The 18,050-nt window shown below is 42.4% G+C and overlaps 1 protein-coding gene across 1 annotated transcript in view; it reads right to left on the reverse strand.

The window, feature by feature from the left end:
* Positions 1–18,050, reverse strand: part of RAPGEF5 (Rap guanine nucleotide exchange factor 5) — a 230,116-nt gene that overhangs the window by 70,904 nt on the left and 141,162 nt on the right. The window contains exons 10-11 of the mRNA XM_041727416.1: positions 1,398–1,513; positions 859–947 (exon numbers count right to left, since the gene is read on the reverse strand). Of these exons, the coding sequence (XP_041583350.1) occupies positions 859–947; positions 1,398–1,513 (205 nt within the window). The remainder of the gene's footprint in view (positions 1–858; positions 948–1,397; positions 1,514–18,050) is intronic.

Below are 18,050 nucleotides of genomic sequence, written 5' to 3' on the forward strand. Positions count from 1 at the left end.
GTGTGGGCATCACAGGTGCTCTGGTAACAGCAAAAAGTGCATTTCAGTCAGGAGATCAAGTTACAGAATTGAGGCAACAGCCAGAGGCCTATTCACTGGAATAATTGTTCCACGCTGGAACAAATGACAAATTCTGGTGAAGAGAAGTATGTACTTGCCCTTTGGTGATAAAGGAAGCATGGTTAGGTTGTTTTGTAGATGCAGTGGTACTGTTTCCCAAAGTGCAAGGGTGACAAAGCTAAGTGGGTATTTTGCTCCCAGATTAAAAAGAAATTTGGACAAGAAGTCTGATCAATAAGACTTCACTGAATTATAGTTTCTGGACTGCGAAGCTGTAAGTATGAATATTCTGCACAGCAGGGCTTGCTCTGAGCAGTTTGTAAATCACCTGGAAAAAGGCAGAAGTTGCTGCTAAGCTTCTAGTTGCTGAGTAGTTACATTAATTGTTGACGTTTCTGCAGAGGCTACTCCCCTCAGCTCAGTGCTTCCCAGAGGCCAGGTGAATGCTCAGTCCCTGGTATTTCTTCCCAACAAACACTGGCTATTGAAATGCTAGCCTCTTGCCAATTGCCTTTAGGTGAGATTTGGTCAAAATTGCCCAAGACAGGAGAACATCTGCCTTCCTAATGTTTTCTTTGTACAGGGACTTCCCAGGTGGCTGCTCAGATCTACATGTGTCCATTTACTGGATTGAAACAAAACAGCACGAGGCCAGGGGGGAGGCGCACAAAGCATATGCCGCTTCTGCCCATGCTGGGTTCCCCTGCAGTGGGAACCTTGCCCCTGAGTGTCCCAACAAGGGGCAGCTGCAGCTGCAGGTCTGGAAGCTGGAGACACCCCCCAACCCCCCCGCCTTACCTGTTTCTTTGTCCTGGACATCTTCCAGGTGCAAGTCATTCAAAAGGTGCTCCAAAATCTTCTCCGGGGTCCCGGACACGACCACGTATCTGTCAGAGAGCAAAGAGTCCACCGAGTCATCCTCGGTGGAAGACTGCGAGCGGCTGCTCCATTCATCGTCCTCGTCCTCCTCGTCAATGTATTTGAAATAAGGCACATCGAAGGTGGGCAAGGGCAGCTCTGGGTCCGAGAGCGCGGATTCCTTCCTCTCTAGATGAGGGTCAAAGACCCTCAGCCGGGAGCTGCCCATTGTGATCGGCTACTAACAAAGGCATCCCCTAAGAGCTCAAAGATCTTGCCATCTCCGTCCTTTCGCAGGGAACTGAGTCCATCTGGCTGCCAAGAGCTCTGCAGTCAGCTAGAACGCTCGAGAGGCGGAGAGAAAAGAGGGAGGGAGGGAGGGATGGGAGGCAGCGGGAGCGAGTGAGATGGAGCGAGAGAAGGGGAGAGAAGGGGAGGCAGGCAGGGCCGGGAAACGCGCTGCGCTGGGGCGAACTCACCTCCAATCACTCTCGGCGCTGCCGGCCGGGGGGGCCGGGCCACAGCCCTGCACTTTCTTCAGCACCAGGACGTTCCGCTCTTGCTCCGTAACCTGAACGGTCGCCACTTCATCATCCTGCATTCATTGGGGACCGGAGCGACCGGTGGGATGAGAAGGGGAGAGAGAATTAGACAGGCCAACAAAAACAAGAACAAAAAGAACCCCCAAACCAAAACAGGGGCTAAACTGAAGCTGCGTTTTCTCCAGTTGCTTTCCACCAGGATTTCTTTAAAGGTTAGGAAAAAAATGAGAAGTCCGGGCAAGAATCTCCCTCTAATGGTGGAGTGTCCAGGCTCAAATTCTACAGACATGTAGACTATCAGGGAGGCATAAAATACTGTAAAAGGAAATGGGAAAAAAATAACCAAAAGTGGGACTAGGATTCAGAAAGCTCACTTTGAAAACTACCTGAATGACCTGAATTAAGAAATCCAAAGTTCAGAGTTTCAAAAAACACGACATACTAATTGCATATATATTCTCTTTTATCTCATAATGCTTATTAAATATTCACTGTATTAAAACTGGAAAGTCATAAATCATTTAAACACTAAAACAATGAGCAAGCCATATTAAGTAGTTATAGGAGACACATATTCATTTACTTCACACCCTACTGTAAAAGGTGGGCAAAAAAACTACCCATTCTATCACTTGGTTCATTAATCCCCCCAGACGTAAGATGGTCTTCAAATTTATCATGTACGAGTTTTGCCGGAATATAAGCAAAAATGGATCTCTAGTTAGAATCTCATCTAGGTTGAAATTCGCATGTCATGGGTGAGTGCACTGACTTTCTTCACCTCGGTCCCTTTTAAAAAGGAGAGAAGGCTGAACAATCATTCATTTCTGCACACACAGCTTCCACAGCTCAGAGCCAGCGTGGTCCGCTGACGTGGCTCTGTCGGAGTTCGGCTCACTGCTGACCCAGCAGTGTGGAGCCCGACCCTGAGTGATGAACACTTCCAGAGTATATTGTGTGAAATTCTCCCAGCGTGAGGCACCGGGAAGTGGAAAGAAGCCCAGGAAGAAAGAACCGTAAGATGCATGCAAGAAAAGCTAGCTTCTGTATCCCGGAGATTTGAGCAAAAGATTAAAGCAAGAAAAGTTGATAGAAAGTAGGCTTCACCTTAAAAATATCACTCCTTTCAAAAGGGAAACATGCCCTAGAGTTCTTAGCATGTTTCTGCCACCCGGCAGAAAATCCAACCTATTATTAGGTGCAAATACTTAAAAAAAGAAAAAAAAAAGAGTATTTGTTTCCCCAACAGGTAAAACGTATTAAGTCCTAACTGTACCTTATTAATCAGTTCCACAGATCTATCAGGGCTGTCAAAATATTTTATTCACCTTGCATAAGAATTGAGGCACTAATCCTGCCATAATTGTCAACCAAATCAGTGGTACAATTATGACTTCAAATGCTGATGTCCTGATTCCCAAGAAAATGTAGAGACAAAAATACAAATTATCGGTCACTCTAAACAACAATATAATTTTATGATAATTTAAAATATCTTTTAGTGGCAAATAATTTTACTATGTAAAACTGGTGTATTACATTTCAGCAAGGTCAGACGCTCAGTTACTGTGGCAATTAATGTTGGATATTCATTGTTAAACTCCCTGAGGACGGCAGTGTGACTCCTGTAACATGAATACCAATGTGTAATTGCTATCTTTCATTTCTCCAAAGGGGTTCTTTTGTTATCCATGTAGTTGAAGTGAAATAAGGTGGCTGGAGAGAGGAGCATATCTTGACCAAAAAAAAAAAAAAAAAAAAAAAGGCAGAATGTGGGTCTGGGATACTGAGACACACAGAAAAAAATAATTCACTCAACAGTAGATTTGAAAGGACAAAAATCTTTCCCTGGTTTTCCTCTCATCGTAAGCCAATATTCATTTTATATGAGCCTGCTGTCATTCTGAAGTACATTTTACATTCTACATGCACGTGATATATGGCATTATTAACTTCCATGGGCCACGCACATACATATGGATGGGAAGGGCTTCTCTAATGTCTGTGTAACTAATATGTATTACAGGGCTGTGCAGAGAGCAGCCACACTCTGCTGGGCAGGGAAATAGCTGAATCATATTGATGTACTATCAATAGCATCTTATGTCATACTGATAGTTTCCATTTTGAAAACCTGTTAAAAAATAAAGAGAAGAAAAAGCTGAAAAATCAATGTATAAAAGGAGATGTAAGTTATCTAAAATTGCCGTGAAAACATAATAATCCTATGCATTATATCTGGCTTTCAGAAAGGAAGGTAATATGAACGCCTCATGACCCATGCACCCTCATCTAATTGTTCTTCCTGAAAAAGAGCAGAGTACCATGGTAGAGGTTCTGAGTATGAAACTTTGTTCTGGTGCTTACTTGGTGAAGAATAAAAGTATTTAGAGGTCTAATGATGGAAAATTGTTTAATGACAAACTGTGAAGTGCAAGTAAGGCATTAAAATGCTTAATTTATAGTCAGCCACTCAACAAATGGTGATGGTGTCTTATGGGTAAGGCACTGTGCTGGATATGGAGTAACAAGCAAAGAGGAGCAAGACAAGTCCCTTGCCCTTAACTAACAAGTTAATAGGCTCCCTGTCAACATAACTGTGGCTTGGCAAGCATCTGACGATGAGGCCAAATGCAAGAGACAGTGCCAAGGTTGAACCCATGGGATTTGATAGTCAAGAGGACTGCAAGTGACAGAGAATGGGAATGCCATGAAGTGGGACAAAAACATATAGAGACATCGGTTCTGGTGAGACTGATGCATCTAGTTTCAGACAAGTGATGTTTTAGTATCGATAATATATCATGCTATAGATACTTAGCAGTTAGAAATAATGAACTAGGCTTCCAACAGAGATCAGGGGCAGAGACAAATTTGTGAATTATTCAAGTTTTGGGAGTGGATGAGATTGTTAAGGGGGATCAAGAGAGAAAAAGAACTATAAAAATGGAAATAGGGGAAGAAAAAAACCCCACAGAAAGTTGGAGAATAGCTGGACAGTCAGAGTCTTGAGATTATGAAGAAGTCAAACCAAAAAAAAAAAAAAAAAAAAGAAGTCAAACCAAGATGAGCCAGGAGAACCTGGAGGGCATGGTGTCAAGAGATTTAAGGAAAAAGCTGGTCTGATGCTGTCAAGTTTACAAAGAAAAGTTTTTGAAAAAGAAATGACAAGATCACCTTGGTCCGGGATTGAGAAAAGAAGGGTTAAGATGTGATTGAATGGCTGGGGGGGGGGGGGGGGGGAAGTGCAGAGATGGGCAAGACCCCTTCCTGGAAGTGCATTATGAAGGGAAGGGGTCAGACTACAAAGGCTGTGTGGCTGTCGAAGGCAGCAAGGGGAGAGGGATATGGAGAAGAGGGGACAAAATCAGGAACACAGTACAGAGGTAGGTTATAAAAGGTTAAAAATTCTTTCCCTCAGAGAGTTTCAAGGGAAGGAGGATAGGTGGAGACTTAGAAAAAAATAAAGTAGGGAACATCAAGAAACCAAGTAGAGCATATGAGATGGCTTCTATCCTCTTAGTAGAGTGGGGATTGGAAATACCTTCTGGAAGGAGGGGGTTCAGGGTGAAGTTGGTGGACACATGGCTTCCAGGGGATAAACAAGTTAGGAAAAGAGCATTTCTAAGCAGCTTTGTGGACCGCTGAGGGTAGAAACACACATTAATGGTTATCTGCCTTTCTGCTGAAGTGCTCACAAACCTTAGAGGGGAATAGTCAATGATGGGGCACAGCCAGAAGAAGGGGTTGGCAAAGGAAACAACAAGGGGAGGGCTTCGCGGGGGTGGGGGGGGAGTCAGCATACCATGAATGCAGCTCATCCCCACATAGTGTCTGTCTGGCTAGGGAAAGCAGTGAGCCAAGAAAGGAGTTGATAAATTGAGAAAGCATGGAGCGGCTGAGGATAAGACCCCATAGGAGCTAAGGGAGCATGCAGGGGGTGGACGAAGAAGCAGGTGGAAGCTTTGATCAAGGAGGCAAATATCTCAAGTGGAGCAGTTCAGAGCGGTGAAGACTGAAGAAGACCAGAGGAGTCCCTGATACTCAGGAGCTAGGCCGGGGCCTCTCCTGTGAATGCCAGTGACTGCAGAAAACTGACATCAGAGCCAGGCTCTGACTAGGATGGAACAAGACAAACACAAGGCTCCATGGTAATCACACCTGAATACAGACAAAGCATGAATGCTGGCCAAGCCAGAAAACACCAAAAAAATCCAGATAATGAGCAACTGCTGCTTCTTTCACAATGAGCACTTCAGTTTTTCTAGTCTGCCTTGCCTGGAGATAAGACTTAAGATATCAAGTCACAGAGTTACCCCATTTCCTGATGGCAAAGCCCTACTTCTTTAAACCCTCCCCCAAATCACTGGACACAAACCCAAGTCCTATGAGTCCTTTCCCCCAGCATTGTCTTATACTGAGTTGCCCCACAGCTCCCCACCATGTGAGGTCTCCAGGTCAGCAATGGGCAACAAAACCAGCCTGTCCAACTACGGCTGTGCTCCTGGTGGTCTCTGACTAGAGGACATTGATGAGAGTTATCGGATACTGCCTTGCCACTGGTATGGAGTGGTGTGGACATGGTGGTCACTGGAATCAAGGATTAACAAAAAGCATTCCGGGAGTTCCTAGGTGGCTCAGTTGGTTGGGCACCTGCCTTTGGCTCAGGTCATGATCCTGACTGAGATTAAAAAAAAAAAGAAAAAAAAAAAGCATTGCTTTGTCAGGGTGATGAGACAGTCATAGATAGGAATGTTCCTGAAAGTGACTGCAGGAAACAGGGCTCAAAGGATGGTAAAGTAGAAGATAGATAATAAAGCTACTGGGGAAAGCAGAAGAGCATCTGGAGTGAAGGAAAGATGACCTGAGCAAGTTGCACAGGCCTTAGGAGAGAAGGGGCTTCTGCAGGTGCGACAATGATATGGAAGGTGGCAAGGGGTACACGGTGGATTCCCAGAAGGCACCACATTTCTTCATGCCTTTGCCCATAGTGTTCAGCCCTGCTTTGTATATGCTCAGTGAAAATTCCCATCTCTTCCCAAAACACATATGAGCCTCTGGGTGTACAGAAATCAGTTCTTTCCCTACTCTCCAGAAGGGATGCTGGGAAGAAGAAATTCCAACAACTGGGCCAGATGGAGTAGTCTTCACAGCTTTGCCTGTGGGATGCGATTTGGGATGAATGGGTAGGTGTGGAAGGAGAGGAAATGCAAAACCAAACAGGTGTCCTCAGCTAAAATGGTGTGTGTAGGGGGGATAAATGCTAACAGGGAAGGCTGAGAGATCACAGAACTACAGGAGCACTGAAAAGAGCCCATTAGGATCATGAAAACAAAGAAAGCCTCCCAAGTTGTCCCTACTCCTCATCTTTGTACATTCTTTGGGCCAGTACCTCTATTTCCTTTTTCTGGCGACACTGCTATTGTGCCTGTGAATTCTGAATGAATTATATATAGAACCAGCATTTTTTACTTACTTTAGACTAACTTGTATGCTTATGGTAAGCTTTTGTACTTCTAAATCAAACTTTTTCCCTTTAATTTATTCACATGAAAGATTTATTTTTAGGATGAAAATACCTAGTAAATAAGAAAAATATTAATTTTTTAAAAAATAAAATGAAGAATTAATACTCATAGTTTAGCAGGTCTTAACTTGTATTATCCTGAACCAAATTTCTCACTGTATTTATATTTTCACTTATCACCAGCACTAGCAAGAAAAAGTGATTACTAAGGGATTTTTCAGGCTTGCTGGAATTATCACAACTACTTGCTTGATTTTTCCATTATCACAAATAATGGAAAATATTCCTCTCCCAAACACTCACATTAAGCAGCCACTGGTATTCTCTATGGCAATTATGTCCCTGTTGCTCTATGAATGTAAACTCCTATAAGAGCACTTAACTGGGGGATTCATGGATGGGCTTTAGGGACTCAGAGAACCCTCAGAAAGTACCTAAAGTTTTTATGTGTAGGCACATTTTTCAAGGCAGAGTCAAGAGTCTTCAGTCTCACTCAAATCTATGAACACCCAAGAGTGCAAACCATTCCATATGATGGAACTTTCATTTATCACCTCACCTAAGAAGTATTCTTTGTGAGTCCTGCCACTAACACCCTCCATCCAGGTGAGATGCCCAAAGAACCTGGTCATGATGTCTATCACACTGACCTCTATTCATTTGTTCTCTCTGTGTTCTCCAGTAAATGATGACATCTTGAGGGCAGGGACTGTGACTTCTGTCTCTCTTTCTAACACACAGCTCAGGGTACATGATATTCATTTGATAAAGGTTTACTGTATATACAAATAATGAACAAACGAGAAGGACTGAATTGCCTCTAAAAAGCAAAATAAATAAATAAATAAATAAATAAAAATAAAAATAAAAAGCAGAATTCTATGTTGTAAGGCTCAAAGGTTATTCTTCCTGAAAGGCTTCCCTCACCCTCCACTTAGTCACTTTTCTATTATAATGCTCATCATAGTAGCTAATTGTGCTTTGAACATGAGTGTTAGAATTACTTATTCCACCTACTAAACCAAGCTCCCATGCAACTAACATATAGTAAGAGGCCATGTAACTTACACAGCATTAGGAAGGCATTCACTCCCAGCAACTGCGCTGCTGGGGATTTACCCCAAAGATACAGATGCAATGAAACGTCAGGACACCTGCACCCCGATGTTTCTAGCAGCAATGTCCACAATAGCCAAACTATGGAAGGAGCCTCGGTGTCCATCGAAAGATGAATGGATAAAGAAGATGTGGTCTATGTATACAATGTATCTAATGTAGCCATTAGAAACGACAAATACCCACCATTTGCTTCCACGTGGATGGAACTGGAGGGTATTATGCTGAGTGAAATAAGTCAATCGGAAAAGGACAACCATTATATGGTCTCATTCATTTGGGGAACATAAATAATAGTGAAAGGGAACAAAGGGGAAAGGAGAAAAAATAAGTGGGAAATATCAGAAAGGGAGACACAACATGAGAGACTCCTAACTCTGGGAAACGAACTAGGGATGGGGGAAGGGGAGGTGGGCGGGGGGTGGGGGTGACTGGGTGATGGGCACTGAGGTGGGCACTTGATGGGATGAGCACTGGGTGTTATTCTATATGTTGGCAAATTGAACACCAATAAAAAATAAATTTATTAAATAAATAAATAAATGTTGAAAAAAAAAAAAAGGAAGGCATTCACTAAATGGTACTGTCCCTTGGTCTAGGGCATATAAAAAGGGGGTGGACATGAACAGGACAAACTCTGAGATAAATTGTGAACTAGGCAAGGTGTGTATTTTGAAGTTTGTTTTTTTTTTTTTAAAAGATTTTATTTATTTATTTGAGAGATACAGCATGAAAGAGAAAGAAAGCACTAGCGGGGGACAGGGGAGGGAGAGGCAAAGCACCTCCTCGCTGAGCAGGTGGCCCAGTGTGGGACTCAATCCCAGAACCCTGGATCATGATCAGCCCAAAGGCAGACACTTAACCGACTGAGCCACCCAGCACCCAAAATGTGTATTTTGTACCCGCTAATCTCCCCATCTTGCTCAGCCCCAAGTGGGATCTTTAGCAACCTCATGTGGCCTAGTGCTCCATCATCAAACCCATCTGAGGTAGGCAGCAACACAAAGCCTTTCAGAGGGAGAACACAAAGAATCACTTGGCTTGATGCCATAGCATTTAGGAGGTCATATGGTAGTACAAGTTGCAATGCTGTTTTCCCTCAAGTTTATGGAAACAGTACCTGAAAATGCTAACTTATTTATAGGAAGGCATTTGCTATAAACTGAATGTACCTCCCCTCCAAAAAATTCCTTTGTTGAAATCTGACCCCTAGTGTGATACTGTCTGAAGGTGGGGCCTTTAGAAGGTGATTAGGTCATGAGGGTGGACTCATGAAAGGGACTGGTAAGTGATAAAAGAGCCCCCTGAAAGTTCTCTTACCTCTCCTACCTTGTGAAGACACAGTGAAATGATGGCTACCTATGAACCAGAAAGCAATCTTTCATCAGACACTGAATTTGCCAGTGCCTTGATCTTGGACTTCTAACCTCCAGAACTGTGACAAATAAATCATCGTTTTTTATAAGTCACACGGTCTGTGGTGTTCTGTGATAGCAGCCCGAATGGACTAAGACATAGAACCAATAGCTTGTTAGGACTCCTTTCATTGCATGACCTTCTTGGTCTAACCTTTATTCATCCGACAAAATTCACTTTGAGAATCGCCGCCTCCAGGAATGCCTTTCCCTTCACCTCCAGTCTGATTTGGGGGCCTCCTCTGTGACCCTATGGTACCATGTGACTCCTTCTGATTCTGCATTTTGAGGAGCACAAAGCAACAGCTGACTTATGGGGAGGTACCAAAGCTTCTTCAACTCTGAATTCCCAAAGAACAGCCAGGTCTTAATACTTCATAGATACTCAAAGAACACTGCATGAATAAATGAACAAAAAGATGAACAGGTAAGTGTGTGTTTTAGGGTTGAGGTTTAGAAAACAGCACCTTAAAGCTCAAAGCATCTATTTATAGCAGTGAAGTCTGATGGTGCTGATAAGCAGGGGACATTTTGCTAAGAGGTGCTTGTCCTAAAGGAGGGTCATCAAAATTACCCTGGTGGTAGATGATACTGGCTTGTGCTGTTCTGCATCTTGACCATCAACTTAAGGTGAGGCGCTCAGACTGGGTGAACTTGAGAAGAATAGCTGGCATGCTCATCAAACTGGACAATGATAAATACAGGCAAGGGGTTACAGATCAGATCAAAATGGCCTGCTCTAGTTCAGGGTCTTGGCCTGAGGGTGGTTCATGTGAAAATCACTTTAAGGTAGCTCCAGGACTTGGCCACTATCTAAGAGAATACATGATCGATATTTTGTGAAATATAAAAATCACATGATTATTAGTTACTGGACCACACAATGCTAATTCAATTACATGTTATTAAGAAAGAAGGAAATAGCACTGCCATATGCAACAAGCCGATTTACTAGGAAGGGCAACAAAGAAAAGATCAAGCCAAGACCCAGGCAGATAAATCTACAACAACAAGCATTTATTGAAGGTCTACCATACAACAGGCAATGCTGAGAGTAACACATCCGTTATCATGAACAACAATTCTATGAGGTAAATACTACTAAAACCACATTTTGATAAATCTTGGCCAAGAAAGATCACAGAGCAAGGGTGTGGTAAAGCTGAGACTCAACCTGGATAGGCTCAACAACAGAGTTCTTAACCAGACCACAGATGTTCCCCTGAAGATGGTCAATAATGCACATTATAGACTGCAACTATCTGAGGGGACTTGGCTTACTCTGGTGCTGCTAGCAAAAACAGGTCAATCTGCTTGGGAGTCAGATAACAGGTGTGTCTGAGTCATGGCAAAGCTCAAAAACTACTAGGATAGCCAGTTTTCAGTTCTAGATGGCCCATGCGATTTGGAAAAGCCATCAAGGGACTGAAAAGAGAAGAGGGCTGAAAAGGATGGAGCGTAGTATTAGGACCACAACTAAACCAGCTAAGGGAAGGGCAGAGCTCAAGAACTACCAAAGGGAAAATGAACTGCTGGCAGGAACAGAGTTACACATGGTCAGGATCTGAGGAATCTGAGACTCTGGGCTCCTGTGCCCACACCACTTGGGTCACAGAGACACGTAGGTTAAGGCTGTGGGACTTCCAGTGCATTAGCTGCCTTGGGCCGGATAGCTTCAAGTACTGTGCAGATACTGAATTATACACTCTAAAATGGGACTTTCATCTTAAAAAAAAAAGGAATAAAAAGAGATATCCAAACCAATCCAAATCTGGGCTGTGATGAGCCTGTAGGCACAGAAGTTTGTTGGCTAGGATACACGGGGCCCTCCACCAAGAAGCTACAAGGGGTTCTAAGAAACATGTCCTGTGAGGTACAGTTCATGTAGCTGGAATGTCTAAGAAAGAAAAGCTTGGGAGAGTGAAACCCTGGTAGGTAATTTCCATCCTCTGAGCTACCCTTCCTGTTGAAGAAAAAGCCACAGGATTACTCATGATGTTCTAGAAAGGTGACCTCCTATTAATGGGTGGCTAGATAAAAGAGGCTGATTGTTTTTCAATTTAAGGAAGTATCAACAACAGAGGTGGAATGAGCTCATCCTCAAGCTAGAGCAGAGCCTGTCAATAGTATTATGGAACAAGGGAAGATGGTTCTTCAGTGAGAGAGGGGGCCAGACAAGATGACCTTGGTTATCTTTTCCAGCATTAAGATTCTACAAAAATTCAGCTGTTTTGACTTTACTTTTCTCATAAAAGCCTGAAATATTGGCTCCCCATGCACATGATTTAGCAGTATCTCGTCTCATCTTGTACTACGGAAATTCACACACAGCTTAAAAAACCAGACCACTAATACCCACATCTATTCTTGTACCATAAATGTGGGTACAGCAGAATTAAAATACTTATCTGAAAAAAAATCTCCCCAGCCAAAAACAATTTTGTCTGAAAACAACCTTCATAGAATTTGCTGACAAGGTATCTCATGATTCTTTTTTCTCATGGAAAAAAAAGTAAACAGATTAAAAAAAAAAAAGGTCAAAAGAATATTGCTAGCAAGACAGACCTGATTAAGAGAATACAGTAAGAGAAAGATTAAGTAAGCAGATGTGTGTCAAGGTGAGTGGTGGCTTGGACTTACAGGACCACAAAGTGCTGACCTGACAATTCCATCTTTGCAGAGGCTATTCTGGCAGAAAGAGACTATTTAAATAATGATCATTGGTTCATTTTGCTCAATCTCACAGGTATTAAGATTGATAACCTAAAACCTAAATGGAACTAATAGGATTCATCATCTCCCAACTCATAAAATCTAGGTATAGTCTGACTTCCATGGGTATGAAAGCAACACAAAGCTGTGAGTGAATGTGACCACACTCCCACAGGAAACTGGTAAACACATCTGGATGGAAAGTTCTGGCTGCTAGAGGAGAACCATATTTATTAAATTTCATTGCCTCTAGTAATTATTATGATATAAAACAAGCTGTCTAAGAATCCTAATCTTAGGGCAAGCCTAGGAATTTGATCCCAAGGCCAACTTCAGTGAGTAAAACTACTGAACAACAAGAGCAGAAGAAATGGGGATAGACTGAAATATCTTGAAATATAAAGTCCATATCTTTTTATCCCAAGTATATCGCAATATGCTGTATTTGCTTGATGGATTACTCTGGCAAAAAAAGGAAGAAGAGGGGATCCCTGGGTGGCGCAGCGGTTTGGCGCCTGCCTTTGGCCCAGGGCGCGATCCTGGAGACCCGGGATTGAATCCCACGTCAGGCTCCCGGTGCATGGAGCCTGCTTCTCCCTCTGCCTGTGTCTCTGCCTCTCTCTCTCTCTCTGTGTGACTATCATAAATTTAAAAAAAATTAAAAAAATTAAAAAAAAAGGAAGAAGAAGAGAGGCACACTTAGCTAGAGTTCTGAAAAGTGTTGTTTTTTTTTTTAAGATTTTATTTATTTATTCATGACACACACACACACACACACACACACACACACAGAGGCAGACACAGGTAGAGGGAGAAGCAGGCTCCATGCAGGGAGCCCGGTGCGGGACTTAATCCCAGGACTCTAGGATCATGCCCTGGGCCGAAGGCAGGTGCTAAACTGCTGAGCCACCCAGGGATCCCCTGAAAAGTGTTTTATTTATTTATTTATTCATGAGAGACAGAGACAGAGACAGAGACAGAGAGAGAGAGAGAGAGAGAGAGAGAGAGGCAGAGACATAGGCAGAGGGCAGGACTCAATCTCCTGGGATCACAACCCGAGCCAAAGGCAGATGCTCAACCATGAGCCACCCAAGTGCCCTCTGAAAAGTGTTTAATGAAGTGACTATGTACAGAAGTGTTGGTAGTTTAGAGGAAATTAACCAAAAGTAACCAGCCAAGAGGGAGATCTTATCCACCCTTGGGCTTGAAGGGCAAGAGGAAAAGGTTGAGGGCTGGATCTCCCTGGAAGCTGGAGACATCCATGAGAGGCTCCTGGGGAGGAGCTGCAGTCATGGAGAGGTGTGGTCATGGTCAGAACTGCAGGAGGAAGGAGGACAGAAGTGAGAACCACAAACACCTTGACCTCCCTCTCCCTCTACACTATGATCTCCTGCAGTGGCTCCCACTGGTCAGGTCCCTTTTGTAGGTAGCAGGCAAGAGAGCTCAGGTGATGCAGTCAACAGGAGTCAGGGCCAGTGGCACAGAGCAGAAGTGGACACGGAGGAGAGGATGTGAATACAGATGATGCAGCACACCTGACCTTTCCGTTCCCAGGGAAGCTTGGGTCAACTCACCATTAATAAGCCCCACATAAGTCATGCAGTCCAGCATCTTGCTTCAGGAAGGCAATTCCAAAATCTAGCAGCTTTTCAGTAGAGTATGTCAGTATTTCTTTACTGACCTAATCTAATTCCTACATGCTTCTGTGTCTTAACAGTCTTCCTATATCAGGTCATCGTAATTTGGGTCCCAAAATGTGCTTCATACCCGACACTGCCCCGGTGACCCTTGAGAGTTATTAAATCATGCAGATGTCATTTTTTACCATAAAAGCTTAGATTTTGAGGAATGTTTCTCGGAAGGTCCTCCTCTAGTTCCAGTATAAAAGTTATTGGTTGAGGACCAGATTTGGGGGTGAGGATGAAAGGGAGAACAGAGGACAAATGGTAGGACATTTTCTACTCTGAGAGTAGCTGCATGAGAACAGGGGTTTGGTCTGTTTCGTTCTCTGTGCTGTTGTCACCAACCAGAACAACAGTGACTATTCAATGAATGAATGGATGAGTATATAGATACTACACATCTGAATGGCCCAGATCAAGGACAGAGAGATGGAGAGAGGTAAGGAGGCAGAGGTTCAGCCACAGAGGGACTCAGTCCAGATAGTAGCTTAGGGGGAAAGGAGAAATTCAAGCTACAAGTCTACAGAACAAAAAGACAAGATCTAGACCACCTGTAGTTAGGAACCAGCGCTCCAAAGTCAGATGTAGGCTAAGAGTCTGGTTAATGAACTCAGTTCACCCATCACAGAAACAACACTTGATTCTGATTTGGAGATTTTCTGAGCCAGGAAGAGCCCTGTCCTCACAGAGAACTTGGGTTCACAGCTGCAGAGGTGGCCTCAAACTATTCTGAGTGGACAGAAGTTACAGGCTTTGCCTCATCTAGAGTAAAATCCTACAACCATTTAATAGCCGTGTTCCAGAAGAAAAAAATGTACTTCCCAAATCCCAAACTGTTATTTGAAATATAAGGATATTATACCTCTCAGAAGTTTCTAGGGAATAAAAAAGACTGTGTATGCAAGAGGCCTAGCATAGTCACATCCAACTACCCTTTTATCACAAATGACTAAAAATAATTTAATAATCAACACACCTTACTAAACTCCCTCCCACCAGACCCCATGCCAGAAGTATGATCCAGTTCTATTTCATTGGTAATAATAAATTCTTAGCACAAAAATTAAACTCAGATGGTGACAGCCCTTCAAGGAACCTACGACCTGAATCCAATTCACGGATAGTTACCAGAGTGAAGACACATCTGCCTGGGTTCAAATCCTAGACTTGCCACTTACTAATGAGGAAGTTTTAACAGGATTGCTCTCTTTCACCATCAGATTTCCTGCTTGTGAAATGGGATAATTATTGACCCAAACATGAGCGCCAGACATAGAGAAAGCTCTCAATAAATGGATGCAGAGTAACATACAAACCGTAATATAACTGTATGCATCCATCTGTATGCCATGCCATTTTGGTGTATTAACACCAAAATATTACAAATTGAATTTGTATTGGGGACTTGCTACAATTTCATTCACATGTATGTGTGTTTAAGTATCATCCATATTGAAGGAAGTACAAATAATGTCATCAAACTTTTTCAGTTGCATTGAAAACCACTCCTTATGGTGCTGTAAGCATCACAGAGAGCCAGAGGCCGTCACAGCAAGTTAATGACAGAGCTCACTGTACCTGGAGGAAAGAAGCTGGAAGACCTTCTGCTAGAGATCATGGATCAGGATTGAGAAAATCGATCATTCTCGTGGGAAGGCAGGATTGTTTCACCCTGGCACCCACCTCACCCCCTAAATCCTAAGTTTCACTTGCCAAGAAACCATACCTTTCTAGAAGCTAAAATCCAAAAGAAAGGAGACAATGAATTTCAGTTGTCTCTGACTCTTATATTTTTAAAATAAAATTTCAAGAGTTAGTTAATGTGAGGAAGTAGTCAGCATCCTTTAGCATCAGCAAATCTAAAGTATAAACAGGATAAAACACCAGCAGCAATAAGCAAGGTGTGATGTCAGCCATGGTCACTGCGGTGAGGGCCTTAAACCCCAATGTTTCTGTTGATCTTCTGTCCCAGATATGATGGTCATTTCATTCTGCTAAGACTCATGAGTTACATACATTCTCCCTGGTTAGTGGGCCCAAGGAAATAGACAAAGGGTCAGCTGGGAATCTCTATGACCCACCTCTTGGCTTCTGGAATTAAGAAGTCTAGGTCAAAAGGCAATTGAAGGAACTGCCTTACGCATGCATGATCTGATAGAGGACTATTTGAAGGTAATTCAGAAGATAGGAGGATGCTTCAAATTCTAAATTAGATCTATAGGCATTTCTTAACATGTGGAAGAATAAAGGGGGAAAAATTCAATGATTAGGGTCACTGGGGAAAAACTGTCAATATTTTGAAGATGTGAATTCCATCAATCCATGCAGACCCATACATTTGCAACACACCTGCAAAAATCTGTGATGACTTTATAGTGCAGAGAACAGCTCTTATTTGTACCTCTCATTACTGGTTTGTCTTGATGGCCATCAAATACAATATGTAGGTTACCTGAAATTTAGGAAATTACCTGAAATCTTTCTTCCTAGGAGATTTTACAAAAATAACAAATATAAATGTTACATAGATACTTTCTAGTTTCCAAATATTCTCAAATTATTCCAAGTGTGTGTGTGTGTCTGTGTGTATGCATGTGTGTGATATACATGCAAAGTTATTCTAAAGAGAAAATATCTTGACACTCTCCCCAAACAGCCCAGAGATGGGATAAAAACCTATGCTAAATTATGACTTAAACTAGGTTTCCACATTCTAGCTGCAGATATACTTGTCACTTGGGGTTTGAATAATTCACAGAGGCAGTTTTATAGAAGTCTTTAAAATCTGAGTAACAAGAGGATAGTATGGATTTTTAGAGCAGCACTTCATTGCTAGCCCTGTTTCCTATGGCTTTGACTTCTTCCAAATTCCTCTTGTAGGAAATTCAGTTGTTTGAAAATACTTCTTGATTAAACTGAAGTTACTTGAAAAAGCTAGCTCTTAACTCTGAATAGACCCGGCAGAAGTATTCTTCAAATTTAAAAAGTAGTGAATACTTGAAATTTGCTAAGAGTAGATTTTTTAAAGTGTTTTCACCACACATACACACACAAACCATGTAACTATGTGAAGTATGGATATGTTAATTAGCTTTATTGTGATTATCGCTTTATAATGTATACATATATCAAAACATCCCATTGTACGCTTTAAATACAAATGGTTTTTATTTGTCAATTATACTCCAGTAAAGCTGTAAAACATATTTTAATAAACACTAAAGAAAGTATCAAAAAATATGTTTGGAAAATGGAAAGGTTTCAAGTCCAGGAACTCTGTAACTCTTTCCAAATCTCTTTTGTGTGTATGCAAATGTTTACAGATGTGTGCATACATATGCATGGATTTGTAACTTCAGAGAGGGCAAAGCAGTAATAAAAGAGGCAGACTGGGGCAGCCCAGGTGGCTCCGCAGTTTGGTGCTGCCTTTGGCCCCGGGCGTGAACCTGGAGACTCTGGATCGAATCCCATGTCAGGCTCCCTGCGGAGGGCCTGCTTCTCCCTCTGCCTGTTTCTCTGCCTCTCTCTCTGCGTCCCTCATGAATAAATAAATAAAATCTTAAAAAAAAAAAAGAGGCAGACTGAATACTTATCTAAGTTAGGGAGTGAAAAAATCCTAGTTAGCATAGCAATTGTTAGGTCATATAACATGGGGGCAAGGAGATACAAGCAATGGAAGTAAATACTCTTGTTTTTTCATGTTTTGTACATTCCTTGACATTTTTATTTTTATTTTTTTAATGATTTTATTTATTTATTCATGAGAGACACAGAGGGGGAAAGAGAGAGAGAGAGAGGAGAGAGAGAGAGAGAGAAGGGAGAAGCAGGCTCCATGCAGGAAGCCTGATGTGGGACTTGATCCTGGGACTTCAGGATCACGCCCTGACCCAAAGGCAGGTGCTAAACCGCTGAGCTATCCAGGGATCCCCTCCTTGGCATTTTTAGAGAGGCATACTTTGGTCTCTGCAGGAACCATCTCAGAAACCTCATTTCACAGTGTGAAAGCAGACAGGGAGGAAGGCAAGGTTGTGTCACTCGTGGTTTGTTGCAAAACTGTAGAAAGTTGGTATTAAAATACGTCAAGAGAATTTAAAATGCAATGAAATCCTGCTAAAACTATTTGAGAAGCAAACAAAAT

The sequence above is a fragment of the Vulpes lagopus genome, chromosome 13 (genome assembly GCF_018345385.1).
Source record: "Vulpes lagopus strain Blue_001 chromosome 13, ASM1834538v1, whole genome shotgun sequence".
Classification (NCBI taxonomy): Eukaryota; Metazoa; Chordata; class Mammalia; order Carnivora; family Canidae; genus Vulpes; species Vulpes lagopus.